General features: G+C 28.4%; 2 protein-coding genes across 3 annotated transcripts; both read right to left on the reverse strand.

Annotated features, from left to right (window-relative positions):
• Positions 1 to 343: 343 nt before the first annotated feature.
• On the reverse strand, positions 344 to 5,281 carry LOC110600472 (ubiquitin receptor RAD23c). Of its 2 annotated transcripts, XM_043950754.1 has the most exons (12): positions 5,047 to 5,281; positions 4,036 to 4,197; positions 3,480 to 3,533; positions 3,212 to 3,273; positions 2,883 to 3,104; positions 2,604 to 2,781; positions 1,781 to 1,933; positions 1,614 to 1,682; positions 1,477 to 1,524; positions 1,287 to 1,396; positions 1,126 to 1,204; positions 344 to 776 (listed from the first exon to the last, which is right to left on the reverse strand). In XM_043950754.1, exons 1-12 carry the CDS (start codon positions 5,110 to 5,112, stop codon positions 660 to 662), a joined length of 1,320 nt encoding a protein of 439 aa, XP_043806689.1. In that variant the 5' UTR covers positions 5,113 to 5,281; the 3' UTR covers positions 344 to 659. The 2 variants fall into 2 exon arrangements, with proteins under 2 accessions (XP_043806689.1, XP_043806690.1); XM_043950755.1 differs by lacking the exon at positions 2,883 to 3,104.
• A 6,152-nt stretch (positions 5,282 to 11,433) lies between these two features.
• On the reverse strand, positions 11,434 to 12,330 carry LOC110630784. Its single transcript, XM_021778365.2, has one exon. It carries the CDS (start codon positions 12,188 to 12,190, stop codon positions 11,642 to 11,644), a length of 549 nt encoding a protein of 182 aa, XP_021634057.1. The 5' UTR covers positions 12,191 to 12,330; the 3' UTR covers positions 11,434 to 11,641.
• Between the last annotated feature and the right edge of the window lie 11,431 nt (positions 12,331 to 23,761).

Consider the following 23,761-nt stretch of genomic DNA (forward strand, 5'->3'; position numbering starts at 1 on the left):
CATCTTTTTGAGAGGAAAACAAAAAATAATACACCCATTTTCTTTTCCCTTCATTTTTCTAACTGATGTGAGTTCTGTACTCGTTTGTTAAGAAATTTGAACGCAACACAAAAGCTCCCACAAGCATAGTCTACTCGGGATAAGCCGTAGGAATATATCCCCAGAATTGCAAGTGACAAGTTAACGAGAATCATCGCTGGTGCAGGACTTTGGGAAGCAAACTATTTTCCCATTGCGTTCCCGAATAGAATAGCATGATTCTATTGCTAGAAAGGAATCGCCTTTCCTTTATTAGGTCGGTAGAAAGGATTGATTTTCCAGAAACCAATTTCATACCCCATAATTCTGTAAAACCTCAGGGAATTTGATTAATTTATCAACAGTCCAAGCAAAGTTATACACATCCAAAACAAATTACCGTGACAATCATGTATGTGAAGTATTTAAAGATCCTAAAAGGGAGAGAAACTGGAGGGAGGAATGTTACATCTTGTTTCTTGTCTAAGAACTTCACAATTATAAAACTCCAGACTCCAAACTTAATCATAAAATGAAGATGAGGAGAATGTAAAAGGTAGGAGCGAGAGGAGAGAGAGAGAGAGACAGAGAGAGCAGAGAGATTTTTCCTTTTCCTGGCGTTCAGATTATTTCGAATAAAATCAATCCTCAAACTCATGCATGTGATCTAGAAGGTAGTTAGCAGCCAGCTCCTCATTCTTGTTGCAGGCAAAGAACACCTCTAATACAAGTGCCCGATCAAACCCCATCGCTTCAAGCTGAGCATCAATGTCGAAGGAAACAACAAAGGAAAAACAAATGGCCGTCAATAAACACCATGATGGATACAAGTATGACAGGACAAGAATCTACGATGATGATAGTAGCAATATGATTGTCGCCAATAACCAACCAGCGACTCATTTTATGATGCAATAATCTCAAAGTGAACAATTAATTTAACATAAGTAAAAGCAATATGAAAAAATAATTTCCCCTCTAGACCACAACCTGAAACAATTGAGGTCAAGATGCAGCTCAGAAGTAATATGGTCTTCACATAATTTATTTTGAAAGATGGTTTACAAGCCCCAATGAAATGATATTAATAGGATTAGGAAAACTTACACGTTCTATTGCTTCACGTTCCTCAGGTGTAACTGTTACCGTCTGTGGCATTGCTGCTTGCAGCTGCCCCAAGATGTTCCTACAGCATATTGTTAACAAATGAGCACAAAACACATGCACACTTATTTAGTTCAACAACACAATCAAACTTTGAGTCTTACCCTTCTCCACCTTCAACAGGTTCATTGATAAGGCGAAGAAAGTCAGCCTGATGCTCTTGAATAAGCCTCACTAAATGAGGATTTTGTTTCCCCAACTCTTGAAGCATGGGCTGTAAAATAGAAATTGTAAACAAGATGTTCCACGAGAAATATAGGGATGGTTGTGAGGGAAAGGGTAAAGGTTTATAACCTGCAGTATCTGTGGGTTAGCCTGTACCATTGCTCTCAATGCTTGGAACTACAAGGAACAACACAAAATAAGATTTCAGTATCCTTGGGAGTAAATCAATCACAAAATAAACATAAACAAACAGGAGGATATGACACCTGTTGACTGTTCCGTAAAAAATCAAGAGTTCCAGCACCAGCAGCGCCTGATCCCACGTTGGGAACGCCCTAAAAACAAGGAGATTAAAAATAAGAAAGAGGAAGGTGCAGCAGCTTGATCAAGACGGTTATTTCCAATTGATGATGTAATAACGCATATCAACTACCTGTGGAAAAAGATCTAGAGGATTAGCATTGGGTCCAGCAGATGGAACAGGTGAAGGCTGCACTGGCTGCTGCGGTTGGGCTGGAGGATTTGCAGGTTGCCCACTCACAGGGACACGAGTCACAGGTGGAACTTCAGCTTGCTCAGGAATACCCTACCATTGCAATCACCAAACCATGAAAATTACAAATCCCAAGAAACCACACAAAAACAGGAGGTTAACAAAGAAAACCAAGATAAGTACAAATAATATCAACATCTTGGACACGAATGTTTGTGGTCAAATAACTATTATGTATTGGACATCCATGCAAAAACATGCAAAAAGAAAACAGTTGTGGCAGAAGCATAAAAGAGGCAACACATAAAATTAATGTTAATATCATAATCAATCACTCTTTTAAAGAATAACAAATATTTTGATGCTTATAAAACAAAATTGGTTATTGAAACCAATGCAAATATTATGCCAGAAGAAAGCAATCCAAGATCCAATGCAGGCCCTCCCTAGCAATGAGTATAACCTATTAATAATAACATGATCATAATAGCATTTCAAATAAAGCATTAGAGTCAGCCATCTGTCACGGTTTAAGATAAAAATCCAAATGTGATATCCAGCACGACATTAAGTCTGGCAACAGCTTAACTCAGTACCTCTTAGGCTCTCAAGAGATAGAGAGCAAACTGCATGTTCACAAAGCTGTGTGTGCACGTGTATTTCCCTCCTAATATAATTGTATCTCAGACCAAAAAAATTACCAGACCAGAATCTTTCCAGAAACTTAAAAACTAGAAAACAGCTATAAAGAGAATGTACTTACAGAATATAAGTATTCAACAGCTCTCTCAGGATTGTTGTAAGCAGCACGAAGAGCACGAACTACAGTATCTCTATCCCAAGTCCCTCCACCTATATCAAGAATTTGTTGGATAGCTCCCTCCAAGTTACTTCCCGCAACCAAATTTGATGCTGCTTGACCATAAACATCGGTCTCTGACCTGGTTCAGCAAATAATTTATAAGTTCAGAAAGCAAAACCATAAGAAGCAGCAGTAAAAATGGTAGTGATCTTATGGATAGAAATATAAAAGGGAAGGTACACAGCATTAGCAGATAAAACTGGAGCAGGAGCAGGAGCAGGAGCAGGAGCAAGAGCAGGAGCAGGGGAAGGGGCAGGAGCAGGGGCAGGGGCAGGGGCAGGGGCAGGGGCAGGGGCAGGGGCAGGGGCAGGGGCAGGGGCAGGGGCAGGGGCAGGGGCAGGGGCAGGGGCAGGGGCAGGGGCAGGGGCAGGGGCAGGGGCAGGGGCAGGGGCAGGGGCAGGCCTGTGAAATTGAAATATACACACAAAGTCAGATCAGATAAGAGGAGAATGCAAATTATATCTTATGAAATAAATAATTTGTCACGGAACAATGCCCTGAAAACTTACGGTGCAAAGGTTGGTACAGGAGCTTGAGGTGCTGTTGACACTGGGGTGCTCGTCTGACGTGCCTACATAACAGTTGCAAGCCATAATGTTATCAACAAGAAGACCATGTATAAAAAAGAAGAAAGCAACATATTATCCAATAAATAATTGTAAACCTAGACCAGTGCACAGAAAGAAAGAAATATATAAAACAAAAGTAGTCACTAAACTTCAATCCCCTTTTGGTGCTACGTTGCAAAGGCATTAAATACAACTATCATAGTGTTACCTTAGTTGTAGAAGCAGTCGATGCAGTTGAACCCTCCCCAGCTGAGCTCTTATTCTGGCATTTCCAAAGCATCAAGATCAAAACCAAAGAAACCAGTAAACTGCAGTTACCAAATTACATGCATGTCTCTGTGTCATAGTGACTAAAAAGAATAGGAGCTTATTTAGAAGTCAATACAGGAACTCAAATAAAAATACCTCATTTCACATTAGCATACATGAAATAAATATTCTTACAGTCTAGAGGATGTAATGAAATGTTAAAAGGTAGCATTGTAGTGCATAAATAGAAGAGAGTGGGAAAGTCACAGATACAGTGCTACTTCAACCTAATTAACTAAAAACAAACTATGGCTGTAAGAAAGACTGCTGGAAGATCACAACACTGTGAAGTATCATTATATCATTTTCAACAACATTGCTTAAACCCAATCAAACAATATACTGCATACTGGCAAACAAAATATAAAAATATATGGATACATAAGTTCCCAGAAGATAAATAAATCTAAAATAAAGAGAAAAATAACTCCCTGATACCTGAAAGCAGATCCTACCTTCGTTAACATGATCACAACAAAACTGTTTTCGGCAACCTTATTTTCATCAATTGTAGTGTTATCTTTAAGGACTTTCCCCTGATAAATAAGCATCTGTTGTCCAGCAGGATAAACATCCACACCTTGGGTAGTTTCTATGCTCTTTTTGACATCAGCAATCTGTGCAAAAATATACGTCAATTCTTGTAAGAAACTAAATTAAAGAATAAAACACAAGGAAAAAGGAGGAAAATAACACATTCACGATGATATACAACATAGGGAAGAAATATGAAATATTATACCAACTATATAATCGAAACAACCTCTAAACTGTTGCACCTTAATACTTTACTAATCTGTACTCAAAAGAATAATTGCACACTAAACAATTTGTGCCGATAGAAAGAAGTATTTAGTATCATGACGCATGAACACCATAATTCAACGAATGTATATATTGCAACAACTGAGGTGCAGATAATACACAGGACTATAAATCAACATGTGTTACAGCACTACAACAGCACATTATTTGCCCCCAACATGACATAATCCCCCAAGTAACATAAAATTGGACTTTCCACGTTTTTATTGGCAGGAAATTTAAAACTAACCGAGTAATTATTTTACTCCGAAAGAATTAAAAAGAGCAGGGAACAGATGATACATCGTATTTTCCATTCAAATTTCAACTACACGAGCACAAACTGGCAAAACCAAAAACACTCCAAAACCCTAATCCGGCCTGATTTCCCTAAAGGTCCAGATATAAACCAATTTACTAAGCAGCCAACTAAACTAACTAATTAAAACCCTACGAACTCAAACACGTGGTAATGGTAGTTATAGCAAACACTAACGAATCTCATTTCGATCCCAATAATTCACTTAATTCATCCAATCCTTCCCAATTGAATTGCAAAAATTGATCAAGGAAAAGCAATTAAGAAAGTGTGAAACCCTAATGAACAAGAATTATACAGTAGTGCAAACAGATTACGGAAAAAACTAATGAAAGAAGCATACGGTGTCTTCAGGTTTCACTTCGAGGTCGAAGGTAGTGCCCTTCAAAGTCTTAACGGAAATCCTCATTCTCTCTTCTTCTTCTTCCTTGTCTAATATCCGATCTCTGTGACGTACTCTCTCGATTTCAATCGCCTTTTTTTATCGCTCGATCCCCAAGGGTTTTAATAAATATATATCTCCGGCGTTCATATACCAAGCACAAGCCAACAAGGAAAGAATATCTGGGGGTATTTTTGTCAATGTGGTAAGTTTGGTGCGGTTTTGTTGTTTCTTTTCCAGCGGGAGTAGACAATTTTTATCAGATCCAACGGACCATGATTTGCCATGTTGCAATGTTGGCCAGAGTGCATACGTGGCATATCTTTGTTCATTGATGCCAGAGAGGTTCTTTGAGGCCGTTTTCTATAAAGATTGGATCAGTAGCTGTTAAACTTCGTTTCGGTCCCAAATTTATCCAAGTGTGCCTTGCAAGGTTTAATTGGATACGTTGGAAAATAATTTAAAAGATATTTAGTATAATATTTAAGGTTTATTTGCTATCATTGTAGAATTTTTTTATTTTCTCAAAAATTTAAAAAAAATATTTTTTTATTTTTTATTTTTTATTTTTTAAAAATAAATTTTTAAATTTATTTATATAAAAATAAGTATAAATTTTTATATAAAAATAAGAAATAAAATATTTTTTTTAAAATATAATATTTAATAGTAAAATAATGATTATATATAAAAATAAATAAAAAATTATGTTTATATAGTACATAATATTATAATAAAAAACTATTATTTGATTTTTATAATATAATAAAATTTATTAATTAGTATTTTAATTTTAAAAAATATATTGAAACGTTTTTAAAATTAAAAAAAAGTTTATCAATTAATTTTTTTTAATAATTTTAGTAATTAAATATTATAAAAATAAAAAATTATTATTTAATTTATATGGTATAAAAAAATTATTAATTAATCTATTAATTTTAAAAAAATACATTAAAATATCTTTAAAATTTTTAAAAATTATTAATTAATTTTTTATTAATTTTAACAATTAAATATTATAAAAAAATTTAAATATTCTCAATCTGAATGAATTAATTAGTATATATTTTTATAAAATTAAATAACCAATTAATAATTTTTTTTATTATAATAACTAAATAGTAAAATATTTAATAATTAAAATTAAAAAAATAACTAATTAATATATTTTTAATACCTCATAGATATTTTAATATATTATTTAAAATATATAAATTAATTAATGAATTTTTCATATCATAAAAACTAAATAGTAATTTTTTTAAAAAAAAAATTAAAATATCTTTAATATAGAGAGACTAATTAGTAAGTATTTTTATAAAATTGAAATAATAACTAATTAATATTTTTTAAATTTTAATTAAAATTAAAAATTAATTATATCACAATAATTAAATATTAAAATTTTCTTATAACAATAAAATAAAAATGTATTTTTACAAATTAATTAAATAAATATATATTTAAATATATGAATTTAATTAATGAGATGATATTTAAAAAAATTTTATGACAATTTAATAAAAGTTATAAAGAAAGATAATAATTTAATAGAACATGTAATAAAAAAATATTTATAGTTTTCAATTTTTAATTTTTTTTCATAAATAATTTTTAAAAAGTAGTAAAAATAAAAAATGCCACATTATCAAACGAACAAAATTTATATTTTTTAGAAAATATAAAAAGTTGATTATAAAAAATTACTTGTTATTTATATTAATCTATAAGTATAATTGAGCGGTTATACATAATTAAAACGGCTAATAACTAATATACAATTAGTATTGTTAAATAGAATTAAATGTATTGTATTATTGAAAATTTTATTCAAAATAGGGGTTCATAAATTTTTATTTTAAATAAATTTAACCCTTTGAAAATTCTATATTAATTTAAACAAATTATATGTAGTTTAAACATACAATTTATTATGATATGCAATATTTTATATTTTCTACCATAGCATATTACGTATTTAATTATAAATATATATTTTATTGACTTTTAAGATATTTTCGCTATGATATTTAAAGAGTTAATACTTTTTTGTGTTTTGTGGTTTCATTTTGTTTTTTTCTTTCGTTGGTGGATTTTTTTTTATCGGTCGTGCTGTTTTGTAGTTTGAGAGAATTTTTATCGTTGTGATCTGAGTATGTTGTCATAGTCCGATATCTGCTTTCTTGTTAAAAGGCTTCATCGGACTTATTATTAAGGATTGATAGCTCATTTTTTACTGTCTGAGAGACTTCTTATTGTTGTGATTCTGATATTCTGAATCTGTTTGTTACGTTTACAAAACTGTATTTCCATTGATTGATGTCGCTATAGGCTTTATAATATCATCTTTCTGTACCTTTTGATTTTGTTTTAAATTGTATAAAATATGTGTTATCTCCTAAGATTTCAATTTAGGTATATATGGTGTTTTTTAAAGTTTTGATAATTCTTTATTATCTTCGTAATATTTTATTATTTGTTGTCCTTAATTGTTTGAGTTGATTGATTTTGTTGCCGATAATTACCAGTTTTTTGATAAAGGTGATGATCGGTGGTTCTCTCCATGCGGTACTTTATGTGGCTGGCTGGATTAAGTGAATTTTTGATTGATTTAGTTTGTGCATTACTTTTTAGTTGACTTGAGTTGTTGTTCTGATTTCTTGGATTATATATAAATTTAATTCTCTCATCTCTGTGTATATTTATCCGATGAACCTTGCTAGCATAAGCTTTTTTTTATGGTAAAAATTAAAAATTGATATTGTTCACATCCTACTTTCATTTCCAAAATAAAAACAACAAAAAATTTATAAATATAATGCTTTTTGTTGGAATAATGCTAAGTTTATAATAATAATATTCAAGGCACTATAATTATAATGTAACTAATAATATGAATATATAGAGAAAATAAGTTATTTTTTAAATTCAGTTTTAAAATGTGCTAAACATTTTTTTATTAATATTGATTTTTCAATGTCAAATAAATTCCCTTTAGTTTGTAATTTTATATTTTTTCAATAAATGTTTAGTTTTTAATATAATATCAATATATAATTTATTATATTATAAAACTTTTAATACCGATTATATTAAGTCATGTTTAAATTTTGTTGACAATAGCATTATAAAATTAAAAATATTTTTTCATAATTTGTTTCTTTTAAATTTAAAGTATGGTAGTAGTATAAAATGAATTATATTTCCCTTTATCGTAAGTATTCTATAAAATGAATTTAAAGTATGATAGTAGTATTCTATAAAATGAATTTTAATAATAAATTAGAAAATTTAGGCCTTTGGAATAAAATAAAATAAAAAAGCCATAAAAAACTAATATTTGAGAAGTTGAATAATATGTGGATTTGATTTTGAATACAAATTGAAATTGGCATTTTAGCATGAAATTTTGAATTTATTTTAGAAAACATTAATTAATTATTTTAATTAATTCTCAATAACTTTATTTTTAAATGACAATAAAAAAAATAATCAAACACAAACACAAATGCAAATAATGTTAAATTTTGATAAGTTAATTTTAATAATAAATATGTGTGTGTATAAGCCATTTATTACTAAATATGTGAATAGTTTGTCAATCACTGATCAATACTTTAATTAAATATTTAATTATTTAAAAATTAAATGAGTATAAATTTTTATTAGCTATTTAAGTACTAAACTTTTATAATTTAATTTTAATAATTTTAATAATTACTTTTATAAAATAATATATATTTGTAATTCTAATTTTGAAACGTTATATTTTATGATCTTAGCCCAAGTGCATTGCTATTAGCCCATAGCTGGAAGTTGTGACAAGTTGGTTGGGCTCAAGGGTGATTATTGAAATGACCATCAAGCCCACAATACGAAGTACCCATCACTTTGAACATTAAAATGATTATTGCCCAATTCTTGAGCCACCCATTTTAACTAGGTTAGCCTCGCCCTTTATGAAACAAACATAAAAATATTTTCATTTTTATTAACTAAGGAGAGAAAAATGAATTAATTTACATTTTGCATCCTTATAATTATATATTTTAAATTTTAAATTTTTGTCATTTTTAAATAAGCTAGTTGATTAAAAAAAAACTTAAATTCGATTTTTCTAAATAAGAGAAAAAAGTTTCAATTTAACACACTGATCACAATTAGTAGGCCTTTCTTTTTCTCTAATACACTTGTCACAAAAACCATATCTATGAGTGAACTCTCAAATAAATTGATCGAGTTTTCTGCTGCTCTTAGTTGTTTCAAGCTACTATTGATTGTATCTATTGGTTGAAGGGATGTTGAAATTTCCGATGTAAGAGATATTTGATAAGGTCCTCAACCACCAATAGTTCTTGGTCGACCCTCATGGGACATTACCTGTTTCACTCTGTGATGACTTTGGATCCGTACTTTATCCTTTTTTTTTATATATTTTTTTTTCTCAAAGTTAGGTTTGGGTTCATTAAAAAGGGTCAAATTAGCTCAATATATTACAATCAAAAGCTCAAAGTCTTAAAAATAAAACAACAAAGAGTCTTAAAGCCCAAAAAATAAAAAGACAGCCCATACACCAGAGAAACTCTAAGACTTAATAACCTGTTTGATCTAAACTCAAACCCAGCAATAATATCAGGAGTATCAACCTCTAGCTTAAAAGCTCTATTGCCTTCACCAATGAAAAAGAATTGGTCTCTTCCCTAACAGTAGCCTAAGAAAGTCACAAACTATAATTTGAGGGGTAGAGAAAAAAAATTCCTAGTTAGTCTCTGATAACTATAAGGAAAAATCACATAGGGTAGCACTAAGCAAGAAAATCGAATACAAAACTGAAAAAGGTTGAGTGATGAAAACGGGCACAATAAAAAGACAAGAAAAACTTCCGCAATCAAAAGCCTCCGCTCCTTAAGCCAAAGAAGGAGAATCTAATATTAAAAAAAAAAAAAAAAAAAAAGAAATCAGTGAGAGAGAGGAGCGAACGGTTTATCGCTACTCCCTTTCGGCTGAAGAAGACACTTAAATTGGTCCTCCACCTACAAAACATAAGAAAAAAAAATCATGCAACAACCAAGGCAAGGAAAATAGAGCCTCCCTCACAAAAACTACATCCTGCCAACAAAACCACAACTAAAACTATTTACACAAAAACCCACTTTGGAGTGAAATAATTGGAGCTACCCTTGGCCGGTTGGGGCAGGGAAACTGCAATTCTAGCATAACAAAGGCCCTTCGCGTTGCAAGCAAAGAAATAGAGAACATAGGAAATCTCTCTACACAACTAAGAGAGAGAGTCTCTAATTTTGTTACTTTCCTCCTAGTTGATGCTTTGTCAATTGAGATGATGATCCAATAATGTCTTCAGTTTTCTGTATGTTTTTCTACTATGTATGCCTTATGTTGAATAAATTACCAGCATTGCATAGCATTGAAGTAGTGTCTACTTGTGACCAGCTCCGGCAGAGGGATAGACAGCGATTGCATGTTACTCTACTGAGTCCACCAGGTCTCAGTTTTCCGAATCAAGTTACCCACAGATCTCTAATGATTCTTGTATTGAGTTGGTCTTTTATTATTTGGGCTTTTGAGTTCAATTCATCTCACTTTCACTCTTTAGTCAAGTCTTGCCTTGTTTTAATGGCAATCTATGCTTTTCGGATTTTTTTTTTCAAAAAAAATCATTGAAACTTTCAATCCTTAAAATCAATCTGACGAGAGAGAGATGTGGCTCTGGTATTAGCCTACCAGTTCAAGTCTACCCAGCTAAAAAATCTCTTTGCTTTAATACTTAAGATCTAACGGTCCTAATTCTCGATTGCTTTTGTTTTTCTGAGTAGATATAATACTCTATAGTTAATTTCATGTTTATGTCTACGATTGACCTCTGCCGTATAGAGTCATCTTCCCTAAAATCGGAGTAATATAATTTATATTCTATTTATTTTTTACGAAAAAAAAAACTATATTTATTTTATAAAAAATATCTTATATATTTAAAATGTTTTACGAATAAATAAACGGAAACTTATCATTAACACAGATTTTAACATTTGTTGGGCTAAAGCTTGAACTTGGCCACGAACTTCTACAAAATTAATGCACCCTTGCTGCATCGCAAATTCGCAAATGAAAAGAAACGTCAATCCATGTCCCGTGATTATTAAAAAGAAATTTTATTGTTTAGATTTTGTAATATTACGTATTAATTAGTTTCCTATATCATAAAAATTACAAAGCATGATGTGGCACCATAGATTTGGGGCCTTCTCTGGCTTCAGGTGCAATTTTTTTGAAAAAATCGTATAATTAGCATTATCTCCCATATGAACCATAGCTAGCAAGAACAGATCCGTGAACAGTGTCTTGTATAATCCAAGCATCAAAAAACGAACCAATTTCTCGCTCAGTCCCGGCATCTTCATTTCAATCCTACCACTAAATATATTTCTTTTTACCTCTGAAAATTATAGAAAAAAAATTTTACAAAAATAAGCGTGAAGGACGGTAACGGCATCGTCTCATTACCGTTAGCAGGAAGTTCTTCCGTTAGAAGCCTTCACTCAGCCGGCGTGGATCCCAGCCGCCAAGAATAATCCGGAAAATCGGATGAAACAAAACATACATTTGAATACTCGAACAATGAGTCATCAAACGCCGCGTACTCTGTGTTGTAGTTTTCAACGAGTCCCAATTCAAACGAGTCGTAACTCGGGATTTGATCCTCAAACCCCCAGAATCCATCATTTCCAGATGACTCAGCTGAGTCCACTCGGACTAACTCCGTAACTTCATTTTTAGTCTCCTCCCCAGAAGAAGCTGTTGATGAAGGAGGTAACCCAAGCTCATCATCAGAAGCTCCTAAAAGGTACCCCAGATCCGGCTGGGAATCACCGGAATCTGACGTAAGGTCTACAACGACTGGGGAAGAGGAGGCAGATATCTCCTCTTGAAAACTTTTCATGACAGAGTCCAGATCCTGGATTGTCGGGTCAGGATCCGACTCATCAAGTATACCCAACAAATCATCTCTTATTTTCTTCACCTCCGGGAAATCTAACTCGGCCTCCTCCTCCCTGGCTCGCTTCTTGTTGCTAAGCTCTTCCATAACGATGAAACAGCGGAACCTTGATACACACTCAGAAATAAATTAGGGTTAGGGTTTTGCTTTTGTTGCAGTGAGTCGGGCTAGGGTATAATACGACTTGCGGTTGTGGTGTGGGGTGGCAAGGTTATGCGAAGCTTATATACAAGTGACAATAGAGAGAGAAAATATAGAGCGAGAAAGAGATAGGAAGAGAGTGAGCAATGATGCGACGTGCAGGCGCGTGGACCAAAAAAAATACTTAGGCCATCACGGACGTCTGGCCTTTATTAGTTTGTTTTCTTCTTTTGGTGGCCTCGGGGACGGGTTTCTATTTTCACAATTTTATTAATTGTTTTGAAATCTGTCTTGAAGTCCGGTCTGAATGGGACCCGCAAGCCTAGTCAATCACGGCCTTTGGCTTTTCTATCTCTTCAAGTATCTTTAGCCATCTCTTTCTTTAGCTCGGCTCGGCTCGGCTAGGATACGTGAGGACTGCAAATGGTAGTTGTGCTCTTGCAACTTGCTTTGGTTTGTTGGCGAAGGGTGATTGGATGCTGTATCTTTCCTTTGTAGGGAAATAATTAGGGGCAATTGTGAAGGGTATTTTAGTAAAATAAAAGGTATATAATAAATTTGGATTATGTAGAATAAATCTGGATTTTACTAAGGTAGTGACTTGGACTTTTCCATGTAACTTAGGAGAAAGAATGGGTAAAGGAAAAGTAACAGGCGGTGGACAAAGGCAAGAAGCTACATTTGTTGTTTTGGAAACTTTGTATAGACTAATGGTACTGATGATGAAGATGGTGACAGGCACTAAAATTATAATAATAAAATATTTATGTATACTATTTTCTTCCGTTTATAATTTGTATTTATTTTATTTAATTTTTAAATTATACCTATATTAAAAATATAAATTTTTATTAAATATTTAAATATATTTTTAAAAGTAAAATAAAATTATAATAATTAATTTATATATTATTATAATACTAAAAAATAAATATACATCGATAATAATATATAATTAATAATCACATTTGTGCAATGCACAGCACATTTAAAACCTTTCATAACTCCACCAAATCTTGTCATATATGAATGGATATTATCTTTGCATAATATTCTTGTGGAGCATAGTTTCTTATTTGATATAGATATTTCTATCTTTTAATAAGAAAATAATATTCCACCCTCAATTATTAATATTGCATGTTCATTTTTCATTTTTCAAATAGTTTTTTTAATAAAAAAAAATTAGAAAGATCATTATTATATTAGAAGACATGACATAAATTGAAATTTTCATGCACATAGTGGGAAGAAGAAAGGCATTAATTTGATTGGTGGTTGGGGCATGGGCGTTGGGGGAGGATGGATGGCCAATCTTATTGACAAAAGAAAACTTGCTTATCTCCTCAAAATGAAGGAAATTCATAGCTTTCTTTTTTGATGAAGTGTCCTTGTTGCATATGCTATGCTGCATACCTACATATATTTATGGCAGAACCAAAAAAAAAAGAAGAAAAACACAACTAATCCATCAAACACCAATATTTTCCGTATAGTTAGTTGGTTTTAGTTAGGGTTTTAAACTAAATGAAGTATTCAATAATAATTTTATGAAAATTTAGTTTGACTTTTTTAAATAAATTAAATTTAAGCCTAAATTTTTTAGCTGAAGCTTGTTTTTATTCAATTTATTAAATTTTGCACTTTTGTATTATAGATTCGCAACTGATTAAAAATTATTTAATTTTAAATTTATTATATTAAATATAAATTTATTGAAATCATAAATAAATGAAATTATTAATAAAATAATTATTTTTGACTCGATAAATATTTAATTTAACTCATTTTATAAGTTAATTAAAATAGAAATGATTGTTTTTTATTATATAAATACTTTTGGCCTTCATATGTTATTATATTGAAGAATTTTCTTATTTCACTAAGCATTCGAATGTTAAAATTAATACTATCTTCGATTTATAATTTTTATTTATTTTATTTTTTATATATATTAAAAAATATAAGTTTTTATTAACTTTAAATTATACTTATTTTAAGAATACTAAATTAAAAAATATTAAATTTTATGTGTTGTTCCGTTACTGTGGTGCTATCTTCATTTTGGGTTTTGTTTTGATTACTATTACAAATGCGTCTATGGATGATGCTGTTGAGGTGTGGTGGTGCATACTGTGAAATTTTGGTTCTTTTTTTATGTGTTTCGTTTGCTCCTCTTTATTCTATCATTTTCGATTCAAGCTTTTCATTTGCGAGTCTCTTTCAACGATTGTGGCGTTGGGCTGATACAGTGTGGCTTATCGATTTAGTTGCTTGATTTCGTCTGTTTGGTAATTTGGTTATTAACTTTTGTCTGATTGGTTTGCTAGTTAGTTTGTCGTATTTAATTGTTTTTTTTTAATTTTAATTTAATTTATTTATACTTTTCATGTTTTTAACAGATTTCCTATAATTTTTTTCTATAGACCTTGTAAATGCAATTCTATTGCATGAGAAAAAAATAAGAAAAAAATATCAGGAAAGAACAATCAAAATGGTTGACACTTTGAAAAAACTCTAATTATACCGACTGAAGAGAGAAAATAATAAAAAGGAAGGAAATTTTAAAAAAAATTATTGAGATGGTTGAAGAATGATGATAGTTATTATAATATTATTTTTGTCAAAAAAACTAATTAATAAAAAATTTGAGAAATTTTAGCTAAAAATTTAATTTTGAGTATATATATTCTTGAAAATGAAATAGGATTTTATATTAATATATTTAAATTTTAAATATAAATATTTTTATAATAAAAATAAATTCAGGCAAGACAAGATGGAAGGATCCCATCTAAAGTTGTATAAAAATTGTGAAAAACGGATATTGTCGCAAAACTAAACGATTGATTTTAGGATGCAAACCAGCAATAATGGAAGTAGGCGTTCACATGTTATTTCTATCTGATTTCAGATCATAATTCATAATTTTACTTTATTTTTATCAGTGGAATGAGTCCGGGTTTCATTTTTAGTTTTGATTTTATTAATTTAAATTAAAACAATTACAGTTAAAATTAGATCAAAATATAAATTTTAATTTTAATTTAATTTAAATTTAACTTTACAGTTTAAACTAGTAATAAGTATCTTTGAGTAAATATAAGAGATTTCATATTTTACCATTTTAATTTTTGTTCTCCATTCTAAAAAAATTAATTTAAATTCAATATATTAAATACTCAAATTTAAAATTTTTTTAACATAAATCCATGTGATGACCGCTGAATTTCTTTCACCCCGATTTAGGGTCAGGCCTACAACACCATGTCCTCTTCTAGGGACCTTCAAGTCTCATCACATGCATCAAGTCCGGTCCACTCAGCCTGAAGGTCGGACTCCCATCAATCTCCTCAATCATGCCGGCCTAGCCCTTTGGACCCAATGAATAAAATCATCTCCGGATTTAGCCCATATCATATCATTCGATCCAAACCAGAATCAGGAAGAAGACCTACCCCTCCTTTACTTGGAACCATCCGTACGCGCGTCCGAGAGAATCAGGGGCCGTTACGCATGAGATAGAGATTTGATTCCCTCGTACGTCCGTATCAACGTAGGGACAGGTGGTCCAATGATACATGTTCTGTTAACACGTCACTAGTAGACAAAAAGAAACATATAAAAGGAGAAATATTCTCCTCTAGGTCTAAATTTTTCCAATTTTACAGAACCTATTGTAAAACTCTATTTTCTGAATCTCAGATCATCAACGTGTAAAAATTATAATAATTTTAATATAAATTTTTAGTGGTATATAAATATAAATACACATCTATTCATAAAGGATGTGAAATTCTAAATGACCATCGTGATGTGTTTTAAAAATATGTCAATCTAAAATTTATATTATCGTGCCATAATACAGTATTTCGATTATTATTTTTTTGTTAATTATATGATTTGAAATGAAATTAATTAATTTTTTAAAAGTATTTTAAAAGTAAATTAAAATTATGTATAATTTGATTTTTTTAAATAGAGAGATTTACAATTTAGTCTCTGAGTATTGCCATTATTAACAAGTTAGTTCTTGTATTTTTAGAAATCTATTAAAACGTCATTATATTTTATTTCCGTCAATAAAATAGTCATTCCGTCATTTTTTCCATTAAAATTAGATAAAAAAAATAAGAGATAAAATTTTTAAAATCCAATTTTACTCTCAAATAAAACTTCTTATTTAATCATTAGATATTGCTATTATTAACAAGTCAGTCTCAATATTTTCAAAAATTTATTAAAACGTTTTTATCTTTTTTCATATTTATTAAAACGCCATTATCTTTTCTTTCCATTAATAAAATAATCTTTATATTTTCTCATATTTATTAAAACGTCATTATCGTTTCTTTCCATCAACGAAATAGTCCATTCTCATCATTTTTTTCGTCAACGAAATCGTCCCTCCCTATATTTTTAGAAATCTATTAAAACGTTATTATCTTTTCTCATATCTATTAAAATATCCTTATCGTTTCTTTTTGTCAACGAAATAGTACATATCTTTTCTCACATCTATTTAAACGTCCTTATCGTTTATTTCCGTCAATGAAATAGTCTCTCCTCTTTCTCCTCCTCCTCAAAAATGAAGAAAAAGATGATGATGATGAAGGAGGAGAAGAAGAAGAAGAGGAAGCAGAAGTAAAAGCAGAAGAAGAAGTAGAAGCAAAAGAAGAAGCAGAAGCAGAAACAGAAGCAAAGAAGGAGGAAGAATTGATGAAGAAAAAAATGAAGGAGGAGGAGGAGGAGGAGGAAAAAAAAGGGTAATTTAGTATTTTACTATGTTTTTAACGGTAAAAATAGATAGAATGACTATTTCATTGATAGAAATAAAATATAAAGATATTTTAATAGGTTTTTAAAAATACAGGGACTGAATTGTTAATAATGACAATACTCAGAGACTAAATTGTAAATCTCCCTTTTAAATAAATAATTCTAAATAAAATCTTTTGTAATTTCAAAATTCAATCTCTATTTTAATTTTTGTTTATTTAAGTAAAATAATTTGTATTTGAATGGAAAGTATTTGTATAAATAAAATATTTTTAATAGGAAATGTTTTTAATAAAATAATTTATTTTTTATTTTTTAATTTTAATTAAAAATAAATTTATATATATAGTGATATCAATAATATTTTAATACGTAAAAAAGTGATTTTCTTTTTTAAAAAGTTGATGTTATTTTTTTAAAATAATTTATTTTTTATTTAATTAAAAAATATTTTTATTTAACTAGTTTTTCTTACTATTTTAAATGTTAAAATTATAAAAAGTATATTTTAAAAAAAAACATCAAACGAACGATACCGGTTTTATATCTGAATTGAAGACATGAAAATATATAAACGTGAAAGATTTCACATCAAGAGAAAAATAAGAGAAAGTATTTTTTTTTTTTTTTTAAAAGTGAAGGTTATTTTTTTTAAATGATTTAGTTTTTAATTAGAAAAATGTTTTTATTAATTAATTTCTGAAAAAAAAATATTTTTTATATAATAATAGAGCTTTATAATTATTATTTTTTCTTTTAATTTTATTTAATTTAAGCACAGTAATAATAGAAAATATTAATATCGTATTCATGAATTTATTATCTGCAAACTTCCAAACAAGACTCCAACCGAAATAATTAAAATGCTCCGGTGGCAAGCCCTGGATGGAAGCAGCAATGGCCGGCAATTATTCAGAGCACGTGGAAAAGAAACGTGATGGAGGAGGAAAGGTCGCAAGTAGTAACCATGAAAGCTATGAAAAGAAGAGACAATATCAACCACCCGTTGGCATTGCCATTGCCATTGCCATTGGTGCTACTTTGCAATTGGGTCGGTGAAATTTAAAAAAAGAAAATAAAAATAAGCAGCAGTGGTCGACAACCGTATCCAACCATCCCCCAATCCATCGTACCTTTCCACGTTGTCGGAAACTCATACAAAGCTTAATCCTTCACTACTCATCTTCTATCTGCACTGTCTGTTTGGACCCCACCACCTCCATCTCCAAACATCATCCTCCCATCTTCTCTGCTTCAAACTAATTATTATTTTTTTTTTATGTTAATCACTTTTTATTTTTATATTATATTAAATTATTTGGATAAAGGAATATGTTAGAAACTTTATAAATTTATTTTGAAGTTGTAGGATAATTTATCCATTTCAAATCAATTGGGTCGAAGTATTTTTATTGATAATTTAAATTTTATATTTAAATCAATATTAATAGATTTTTCATTATTAATTCAATAATAAATAATCAGTCGGTTGTAGATAATTAATTAATAATGAATAGTTAATTAGTAGTAACAGTTATTTAATTAATTAGGAGTCTATATAGAAATTGATAATGGCATATAGATTATAATTCTTTATTTAAATTTTTATTTATTTATTTATTTCTAATTGAATTAGGCTGCTTTAGGTATATAATTTTTTTTATATTATAGATACATTATCAATTTTTTTCACGATATTTTAAGAGATTTTGATTTTTAATATTTCATCAATAATAAAATTTGATATTAATTTTATATAATTTTTATTTTTATTATTTTTAAAATAAATCGATTATAAAATATTTTTAATTGTATATTAATTGAGAGTGCTTTAAATTAAAAATTTATTTTCGGAATTAAAATTTTTTTACCATGATATGTATCATTTCGTTTTCTGATAGATTGAAGCTCCGCTAAATTATTTTTCCACCACTTTAACGAGAAAAGCATCCGATTAAAAATAGTTAAATATTTTTAATTGCTTAAATATCAAAATTTTTCATTTTATAAAAAAAAACGTTACACTCGATTTAATGTGATTATTGAAGCAAATAAAAATTTATTTGTTGGCAATATCTCTTATTAAATAATCGGTCACATCGTTACTGAATTATTTAAAAATTTTATATTCATCACTATCTTCTTACAATGTTAAAAAAAATTATAAAAATAAAAATATGTTATTTTCTAATATTAAATTTTTGAATAATTTATTATATTTATCTTTATTTTTTAAAATGTTGATTTGAATATCAGAATAGCTGTCGTAAATATTCATTATCACTTCACATTCTCTTTTATACATGTATTAATCAATCATATAGGTCTAATTCTTCTGCATCTTCAATCTAATCTTAATAACATCAATTTTATTAAATTAATAAAATTGTATGGAGTAAACTTTTTAATCTGATGAAATCATATTATAAAAATTAAGATATTAAGTTTATAAAATATATAACATTTTAATTTGATGAAATCATATTATAAAAATTAAGATATTAAGTTTATAAAATATATAACATTTTAATTTGATGAAATCATATTATAAAAATTAAGATATTAAGTTTATAAAATATATTTATTTCATTTATTTTTATAAAAAAAAATATTTTTTATATTTTATAATATTTTAAACATTTATAAAATTTAATTAGTCTACAAAAAATATTTTTAATAAAATAAAATAAGTTATTTTAAAAAAATATTTTTTAAAAGAAAAAAGTATTTTTTAAATCTTGAAATATTTATTAATATTTATATCTAAATTTATTAATAAATTTTATTTTTAAAATTAAAATTAAATAATAAAAAATAAATTATTTGTTTAAAAAATATTATTAATAAAAAAATATTTTTCATAAAAATTATTTTTTAAATAAAAATTACAGAGGCTATATAAATAAAGTATGCATGAATGAATTTTCTTTCAAACAAAATTTGATGTAAATCAAGTTAATATTTGCAGTTTTTGAATTCAATCGACGTGTCGAAGTCTAACCTTACCATGTCAGTGGTTTGAGGGTGTCATCTACGGCAGCTGCCGTGTCAGCTCGTTTTAGCACCTCGAAAATGATCTCTGTCAACTTGCCCTTCTTTTTAAGTTTCCACGAGGCACTGCCATTTTTCTATTCTTATCATTATTTCACTTCAATCACATAAGTATTTATCCTCTTTATTATCAACTATTTATTCCATTTTATAATTTTTATATAAATTTTTTTTATTTTAAAATTATTATATTTTTTATCAGTATAATAATATATAAATTAATTAATATTATTTTTATTAATTTTATTTTAATTTTAATAATTTTTTAAAAATATTTATTAATATTTAATAAAATTTAATATTTTTAAAATAAATATAATTAAAAATTTAATAATTTTTTTAATATATACAAAAAATAAAATAAATAAAAATTATGAAATTGATGAAGTATAAAATAGATATTAATTACTATTATTTTATAAATTATTGTTGAATAAAAAAAATTTTTAAATTTTTTTTTAGATAAATAGTTTATCTGTTATATAAAAATAATTAGTAAATAGAAAGAAAAAAGTTTAAATTGTAAATTATATATTATCTCTTAATTATTTTACTAACGTTAAAATAATAATCTATTAATACATATTACGCAAACATATATATTAAAAAGTAAATAAATAAAAATGTAATTTCGTTATTTAAATGAAGGGAAAATTATTTTATAGTCCCTGAAGTTTAACATAATTAATACTTCTGTCCCTCTATTTTGGCGACCCAACACTTAAGTCTCTCACTTTCTTTTCTGTCCAAATTCGTAGTCCTTCCATCCAAAATAGCCGTTTGGGACACGTGAATTGACAAAATTAACCTCTTCTTCTTCTTCTTCTTTCTTCTTCTTCTTCTTCTTCTACTTCTGTAAACTGAGCTCCCACTCAGCTCCTATATTGATTCACAAAACGTCTCATTTCTGATTTGGAAGAAGGAGAAGAAGAAGAAGTTGGTTTCAGCCATGGAAGAGAGGCATGTTCTGTTTGACAAGTATGAGATGGGAAGGCTATTGGGGATGGGGACTTTTGCCAAGGTGTACTATGGCAAAAACCTCGCAACTGGAGAAAGCGTAGCTATCAAAGTTATCAATAAAAATCAAGTGAAGAAGGAAGGGATGATGGAGCAGATCAAAAGAGAAATCTCTGTTATGAGATTAGTTCCACACCCAAATATTATTGAGCTCAAAGAAGTGTTAGCTATAAAATCCAAGATCTTCTTCGTTATGGAATATGTCCGCGGCGGTGAGCTTTCGCTAAGGTCGCTAAGGGGAAGCTCAAAGAGGATGTTGCTCGTAAGTATTTTCAACAGCTCACCAGCGCAGTCGATTTTTGCCATAGCAGAGGCGTTTGTCATCGAGACTTGAAGCCAGAGAATCTGTTATCTGTTATTAGATGAAAATGGAGATTTCAAAATCTCTGATTTTGGGCTATCACCGGAACACTTACGCATCGACGGGCTTCTTCATACGCAACTTCTTCTTCTTCTTCTTCTTCTTCTTCTTCTGGAATTTCACATTGAAAGAATGGTATTTTTAGAAAAAATTATCACATCTCACATTTGACTCTTTGACCAAACGGTTTAAATGGACAGAAGGACTACGAATTTGGATGGAAGAGAAAGTGAGGGACCGAAATGTTAATTACGTTAAACTTTAGGGACTACAAAGTAATTTTCTATTAAATGAATGAAGAATCGAAGTCTACTCTGGAGATGGATAATAAAATGTTTTTGGTATATGGAAAATGGAGCATTGACAAGTTTGTTTAAAGAATTTATTTTTCGAAGAGGTGAGGCCACGTGCAGTCGCGGTGAACGATCAAAGGAAATCACACGTTACAGGTGGCAGGATGTTAATTCGTTGTCGTGGTTTCACTAGTCACGAGGATTCTAGCGCTCTTATAAATAATAAAAAAAATTAAAAAAGGATTCTGGTGATGTGCGTACAGCGTATATCGTACAGTTGGAACTGAACGCATACACTGAACTCAAATTTCTGTATTTTCCTAACTTACTCAGTAGAGCCTCTTTATTTTGGGGAAAAAAAAAATATTTAAACCGCTTTAGAAGGAACTTATCAATAAAAAATAAAACTATTAATTTCAAAAATAAAAAAAAATTATGAACATAAAATTTTTAAGAAAAAAATAAAACTAAAAAAACCATCAATATATATAAAAATATATTAAAAAAATAAAAATTTTAATTTAATTTTATCAAATATTTAAGATCATGTAAAAAATAGTTATAAGTTTCGAATAGGAAGGAGTATACCATAGAAGATACTCTCTCCCCTCCTCCATCTCTTTCATTTACATCTTGCTGGCCAGATGCTACACGTCTCATTAATAATTTTAATATTTTATAATAACTCATTTTTAAATAAGACAGAAAAATCATATTTTATTTTAAAAATTTCAACGATCATACAAATTCATCCTCATCGTCTTTGAAAGTTAAATATAGAATTAAAATGGCAGCCGTCTAGTCTTCTTCTTTTTTTTTATTTTATTTTATTTTATTTTATTTTATTTATAAGCCTCTGTTTCATTTGTGACGCTTTCAAAAGTTTGATGCAGAATATAAAAATTAGAAAATTGATAATGGTTGAATTTTTTTTCCCATTTAAGTATGATTTTTTTAGTTAATATATTAAAAATAATTTTGATTATATATGAAATATAAATTTAATTATCTTAAATTTTGTATTTTAATCGCTTTTATATTATAAAAAAATAAAATTATTGATTAGTGGATAGGAGAGTATTGAATCACATACTTACTATAAAAATATTTGATATGATATATGATGAGTTTATTTTGAGAGTTTAAAGTTAAGTGATATAAGGAATCTATCTAAAGAAATTCAAGCGATTATAATATTTGAATAAAACACCACTATTATTGCACCACTGAATAATTGAAGCTCCCACAATAGAGACTAGAAGAAAATTCTTATATAGATAAGAGAGAAGAAAAAAAATAAACTTACTAAGAGATGGCAAAACTCCACTAGCAGAAAATAACAAAAAGAAACTAATTTTAAAAAAATGAAAATAATAGATTATGATGTGATATTATTAAAAACAAATAAATGAATTATTATAAAATTTTAAAAATTATATTATTATAATCTCACAGTAAATTCTAATATAATTATTATTTTATTAACACAATAAAATTTTATAAATTAAATTATTTATTATAATAAATTTTCAGTAGGTGAAATCAAATCGATATTACGATTTGATATTTATATTAATTTAACCTTTAATCTGCGTGAACCTAGACGACTTTGATAATAATAATAATAATAATTATTATTATTATTATTATATTATAATTCTTTTAAATAATTTTTTTTAAAAATAAAACTATTTATTATATTATTAAAATTTTATTAAATCAAAAGAAATATTATTTTAAATAAAAAAACTATTATACTTAATAGATTATTTAATGGTAGTTAAATTAGTATTATAATTTTTATCAAATAAAAAAAATTATTTATTATGTGCTTTTAAATTAATATTTTTAAAATTGCTGATTAATGCCAATCATGCCATAAATTTCGACAAATCAGAATTATCAAAATCACGCTACCATTGATTTAAGGTCTTTAATTTTAATGAACAGATATTTTAAAAAAATCACACCAATTAAATTTAATACTTTCTTTTTCTAAATCTCAATCACAAATTA

This window comes from Manihot esculenta, chromosome 14 (assembly GCF_001659605.2).
Source record: "Manihot esculenta cultivar AM560-2 chromosome 14, M.esculenta_v8, whole genome shotgun sequence".
NCBI classification, from domain to species: domain Eukaryota; kingdom Viridiplantae; phylum Streptophyta; class Magnoliopsida; order Malpighiales; family Euphorbiaceae; genus Manihot; species Manihot esculenta.